Source organism: Helianthus annuus, chromosome 1, assembly GCF_002127325.2.
Source record: "Helianthus annuus cultivar XRQ/B chromosome 1, HanXRQr2.0-SUNRISE, whole genome shotgun sequence".
NCBI lineage: Eukaryota > Viridiplantae > Streptophyta > Magnoliopsida > Asterales > Asteraceae > Helianthus > Helianthus annuus.
The window spans coordinates 53,120,114-53,125,973 of NC_035433.2; the positions used below are offsets into that span (position 1 = coordinate 53,120,114).

A 5,860-nucleotide genomic window follows, 5' to 3' on the forward strand; every position below is an offset into this window, starting at 1 on the left:
CCATCAGGGTGGTACTGGAAACGGTTAGGGATGCTTTAGTTGTGGAGATGTTGGGCATTTCAAGCGAGACTGCCCAAAGAACAATCAAGCCCAAGGAAGAGTTTTCAACATTGGAGCTAGGGAAGCTCGTCAGGATCCGAACGTAGTCACTGGTACGTTCCTATCAATCAACACTTTGCATCTGTGCTATTTGATACTGGTGCCGACTATAGCTTCATATCTCTAGAGTTTAAGAATATACTTGGGTTAGTTGCCAGTAAGTTAGATATCCCGTATTCAATAGAACTAGCTAATGGAAAGCTAGTAGAAGCAAACGAAGTAATTAGAGGCTGTGTAATAGAGTTGGGAGAGCATGAGTTTACGCTTGATCTTCTGCCAGTCGAGTTGGGAAGTTTCGACGTAGTAGTTGGAATGGATTTGTTATCAATTAACCGCGCTGAGATCGTATGTCATGAGAAGATCATCTGTATCCCGATGGTGAATGGAGAGACGATTGTAGTGCACGGAGAAAAGCATGATACGCCTCTAAGGATTATCAGTTGTTTGAAGGCCCGAAAGTTTTTGCAGAAAGGATGTGTTGCCTTCCTGGCTCACGTTGTGGATAAAGAAGTCGAAGAACCGAAGCTGGAAGATATCCCTGAGAGAATGTCCTGAAGTCTTCCCCGAAGATTTGCCGGGATTGCCGCCGCAATGACAAGTTGAATTCCATATTGACTTGGTTCCAGACGTCGTGCCTATAGCCAAGGCACCTTATCGACTTGCGCCTTCCGAGATGCAAGAGTTGTCGACGCAGCTTCAGGAGCTTCTGGACAAGGGATTCATTAGACCAAGCTTCTCGCCTTGGGGAGCTCCAGTTTTATTTGTCAAGAAGAAGGACGGTAGTTTTCGTATGTACATTGACTACCGAGAGCTAAACAAGTTAACCATCAAGAATCGGTATCCTTCGCCGAGGATCGATGATTTATTCGATCAACTTCAAGGTTCAAGTTTGTCACAACCCCCGACCCCACCCTGGGAGCGGGAGCCGTGAGCCAGTTTCGGTGGTATCGGTGTTTATTAATTTGGCAGCGGAAAAATTTCATCAGGATCGTAGTTAGGAAATATTTTATCAGAGTAAACCACCATATTTTATAAATACAAATACATGGGGAAACCCAAGTTTCTTATTACAAACTGTTTATAGAGATAAACTTTATTTTATTTGAAATAAAACATCTTCTTTATTTAGGTAACTTTTATAGCCACTTTTCTAAGCCTTCAGTGCTCTCCAGCTGCCCTTTATGTGCTTCACACTAAGTTACCTGAAACACGTGTTTAAAACATTTTATCAACAAGAAATACTGGTGAGTGAATCCCAGTTTAATCAGTTTTAAATAAAAACCCTTGTACAGCATTGAGGGCGGTCTCGCAATTATATTTGTTTCCAAGTCATATCAATTAACACCCACGGTATTGTCAACCCGACTTGTGGTCATGTTACACCTCGCAAGGTAATAACAAATTTTGTATACAAAACCCCAACATACCAACGATAATTATATCCTTACAAATACTCAATAACTGTTTAATATATAATTAATCGTGTGAGGTTTTGTAAAAACAATTTACAAAAAGGAGATTATGATACGTGGTCGGAAACCGGTGTTCGTTATTGCATAACTCGATGTTTTTACATAAGTTTTAATTTCGGATAGCCTACTTTTAATCAAAAATGTGTTTTGCAGGTTTGATGAAGTTTAAGGAGCTTTTCGGGAGTTTTACGAATCATCGGGTTGAAAACCGGAGCACCGGGACGCGTTATGGATCAACCGGGAGTGCGAGAAGTGAAAAATGGGAAGTTGGTACTGAAGAGGCCGTCGCCGATGGGCTAGAGGCCGTCCCGGACGGGCTCTAGATAATCCCGTTGGCCAGAAATCCCGTAACCAGCAATACAAGCCGTCGGACGAAAACACGAGCAGGGGAACCCGTCGCCGACGGCCCCCCACTCGTCGCCGACGGGTTGTGGTTTCCGGAAACGTGAAATCTTGGATTTTTGGGTTAAGCTTGATTCTTATTGGTTCTTGGTCATTGATTTTGGGGGTTACACTTAGTTTGGACTTAAAACTTTGATCTTGGAGCCAAGAATCATTCATCATTCATCTCAAATCCATTGATCACTACTCACAACATCACCCGAATCACATCAAGATTATCATCAATCATCATTGACAATCAATTCATCCTAAACCCTAATTCTCCATACCATCAATCCTTCCATCATCATCCTTCACCAAACCTTCATCATTCATCAATTCTCCATCATTCAAGCTTCAAGATGACTTCCTTCAAGTCCCAAGCATCCGGTGTTCAAGCTTCTTCAACCATGAGCGGCTAAACACCTTTGTTTCACCCCGGTGTAGGTAGTTGTTTATTTTAGGGTTTCGAATTGTTTCTTGCTTCAACTTTGTGACAAATTGTGTTTCATTTTTGAAACCTTTGACAATAGTTTGCATTTGTTTCGTATTCGTAAATTGTCGAACGATGTTAAAAGTTATGACTTTCGGAAACGGTTATGTGTAGTATGCATTGTCTTAGTTAGGTTTTACTTGTGTTGATTACAAAGTGCATTCTTGTCCATTTTTCGAAGCGTTGATAGTTATTGGCACCTAAGTCACGGTACACTAAATCCGCTTATCATATGCAATTGAGTTGGATCTAAAAACTTGTAGAAACCCTAGGTTGGCAATTACCGAAACCAGGTGTGAACCCTTTTTCTTATTATTGTTTACTAATCAATTTTCTTTCAATCGTCAATCATTAGTTGTTAATTAATTAAATCAATCCCATTAGTTCAAATTCACATCTCTCAATTAAACAAAACTACAAAAATATCTGGCAAGCTTCATAATCTGTGACAATTGTTCTAATTCAATCGAATCCACACACAAACCACATACTCTTCGTGGTTCGACCCCTTGCTACCGCTAATATTTGTTAAGGGTAATTAGGGCATATAAATATTATCTTTGACCGGAGCGCGACACTCCGATCAAATTTTGGCGCCGTTGCCAGGGAGTGCGTGCACCTTGTGTTTGGATTATTGTTTGAATTTTCGTGATTAACTGTTTAAGTTGCAACATTTCATTTCTTGTACTTTGTCTTTTTCCTTGTTACGCGGGTGTGTTACTTGTGCAGGTTACAGGTAGTGTATGCATACGCGAAACTCTGGGAGGACTTCACCGTTACTCTACGAACCGGAAATCGAAAGAGTCGCAAGAAGAAACCTCGCAAGCCGGTTAGAAGCAACTCTTGCTTCTAATCAAACCAATCAAACACCACAACTCACACCGACCATTGAAACCTATTTAATGGCAAACCAAAACTCAAACCAAAACCTCAACCAAAACCAATTCCAATACCGAAGCAACTTCAATCCCGCTCAAAATGTTCAACCTATACCTCAAGAGCGACCGGGTGGTAACAACAATACCGGACCACCCACACCACCTTTTCAAAACCAAAATCCCAACAACACCCAAAGAACACCCCAATAACAAAACCTTCATCGACAAACTTCCTTACCCATCAACCTTGATGACTGGAATGTCAATTCCAACCGTCGAGGTAATCGAGATCGTGGCAATCCCGTGAACGAAGACCCAGTCTTCAACATAGACGATTTGAGGAACGCTATCCCCGATGACGAACCATATAGTGTTCCCGGTTACCAATCGCCGGAACATGTAAGTGTTCATACGAAAAATTCGGATGATGGGGGATATTATGATGATCGGGCTAACGATGACGAAGACTGGGGATATGTGAATCAGGGTAATTTCTACAATGCAAGAGGGTATGAAGATGAGGAGTTTGGTTACCAAAACGCCAACTATGTGGGGAATGATGATTATGGGTATGGGAATAGGAGAAATGACGGTTACGAGAACAACCGTCAACCAAGAAACAACAACCAAAGGAACCGAAATGATGGGTTTTACAACAACAATAACAATGTCAACCCTAATTGGATCCCTCGTTTCTTGGGAGGAGGTAATCAAAGAGGTAATCAAGGTAGGAATCAAGGCGGGGATATAAGGGGTGATCGAAGGGACAACTGAAGGCCGGTCGATCAAGAGGTTAACGGTCCACAACGTCGTCAACAACCTCCACGGGGAGTGAATGACCGTTTTCGACCGGTAGTTACCGATAACGACTCTCCGATAGTGTGCGAAAGGGAATGTTTGATTGTAAACCTCATTACATTAATATACTTCCCCATTTCAATGGGAGGTCTAATGATGAGCCGTACACGCACTTGGCGGAGTTTTCATCCATTTGTAACACTATCGGGGGGCACAACTTTGCATTAGAGGAGGTCAAACTTCGCTTGTTCCAATTTTCGTTGAAAGACAAAGCAAAGCAATGGTTTCTCACACTTCCGGCGAATAGCATCCGGACATGGGGTGAGATGCAACAAGTATTTTTAGAAGAATATTATTCGATGGCGAAGACCGACGACGCTAGGGATGAAATAAGGTCGTTTCGGCAACTATCGAGTGAACCGTTACATGAAGCGTTCACTCGATTCAAAGAATTGATGCGGAGATGCCCACATCACCAAATAGAAAAGTGGGAATTGGTGAAGTGCTTTGTACGTGGTTTGGATGACGCGACATGGAATCGCCTCGAGTCGACGAGCAACTGGACTCTTTTGAGCAATCATGAAGATGACGATTGGGAATTTCTTAAGCGGATGAGCAAACGGTCAAAGGAAAAGGAATCGGCCGATAGAGCCAAGAAACATCTCGTTTCCCGATCACTACCCGATCTTGATTCTAAGGATCGGATTTCCACTTTAGAACGGGAAATGGCTCGTATGAAAAAGAAAGAGGTGAATGCGGTCCAATTCGCGGTGTGTGAGGATTGTGGGGATATTGGCCATAGGACCGATCAATGTCCAACGGGGCCGGGTGAGTACACCGAGGAAGTCAATCAAGTGTTCGGGGATAGAAAAAATAATGATATGAATTCGAACACTTATCATCCCGGATTGAGAAACCATCCCAACTTCCGATATGGGAATGCTGCGAATCAAATGAACCCAAATTTTCAACCGGGTAATCAAAGCGGGTCATCGTATCAAAATCGCCAAGGTGGTAACCAAGGGGGCTACCAACGTAATTACAACCAAGGTTACCAAGGCCGGGACAGTAATTACCAAGGTGGGTACCAAAGGAATTACAATAATCAAGGCGGTAATGGAAGCGGGTCGAACAATCAAACCGGTGGTGATGACTTGAGTGCCAAAATGGATGCTTTGTTAAATATGCAAAAAGAATCTCACAATGACATTAAGGAGATAAAGAAGACAAACGAGATTCGGTACAAAGCACATGAGGCATTGGCAAAGCAAGTGGGCTAACTCGCGGAGGAAATGGCTCAAATAAGGGGAAGCATGGGAAAGCTTCCAAGTGACACCACGGTGAACCCTAAGTATCAAGGGTCAAGCTCAAGGAACACACGTGAGGTACCAATTAATAAAATTACTTTACGTAGTGGTCGAGTTGTGGATAATGGTGTCAAAACACCATCACCCCAGTTTGTTGAAGGGGTGGTGGAAGATGCTAGTGAGGATGAGCATGAGGATGGAAAAACATGTCAAAATAAAAATGACTTGAAAAAGAATAATAACACTCCCGTTGTGACCATCCCTGTCCCCAAGGCTAACGAAAAGGGTGTGGAGGCTAATACCGCTCCTTATCCCGAAGCATTGAAGGGACCCATTAAGAAAGTTGTAAACAAAAGAGGTCCACAACAAGAAGAGTTGTTGGAGATTTTTAAACAAGTAAAAATAAACTTACCTCTTTTGGATGCAATCAAA

At 42.5% G+C, this 5,860-nt stretch overlaps 2 protein-coding genes across 2 annotated transcripts; both read left to right on the top strand.

The window, feature by feature from the left end:
- The first annotated feature begins 1,729 nt into the window (after positions 1–1,729).
- On the top strand, positions 1,730–4,097 carry LOC118490175 (probable serine/threonine-protein kinase clkA). The gene is made up of 2 exons (XM_035987517.1): positions 1,730–1,841; positions 3,604–4,097. Exons 1-2 carry the CDS (start codon positions 1,730–1,732, stop codon positions 4,095–4,097), a joined length of 606 nt encoding a protein of 201 aa, XP_035843410.1.
- A 119-nt stretch (positions 4,098–4,216) lies between these two features.
- Positions 4,217–5,401, top strand: LOC110907859. Its single transcript, XM_022152779.1, has one exon. The coding sequence runs from the start codon at positions 4,217–4,219 to the stop codon at positions 5,399–5,401; it is 1,185 nt and encodes a 394-aa protein (XP_022008471.1).
- Positions 5,402–5,860: the final 459 nt, after the last annotated feature.

What these genes read in the sequence shown, in the direction of transcription:
- LOC118490175 (XM_035987517.1), top strand. Translation starts at nt 1,730, where the DNA reads ATGAAGTTTAAGGAGCTTTTCGGGAGTTTTACGAATCATCGGGTTGAA. An exon ending in AAGTGAAAAATGGGAAGTTG is followed by an intron (nt 1,842 to 3,603) that starts GTACTGAAGAGG and finishes CCAACCGTCGAG; the next exon opens with GTAATCGAGATCGTGGCAAT.
- LOC110907859 (XM_022152779.1), top strand. Translation starts at nt 4,217, where the DNA reads ATGTTTGATTGTAAACCTCATTACATTAATATACTTCCCCATTTCAAT.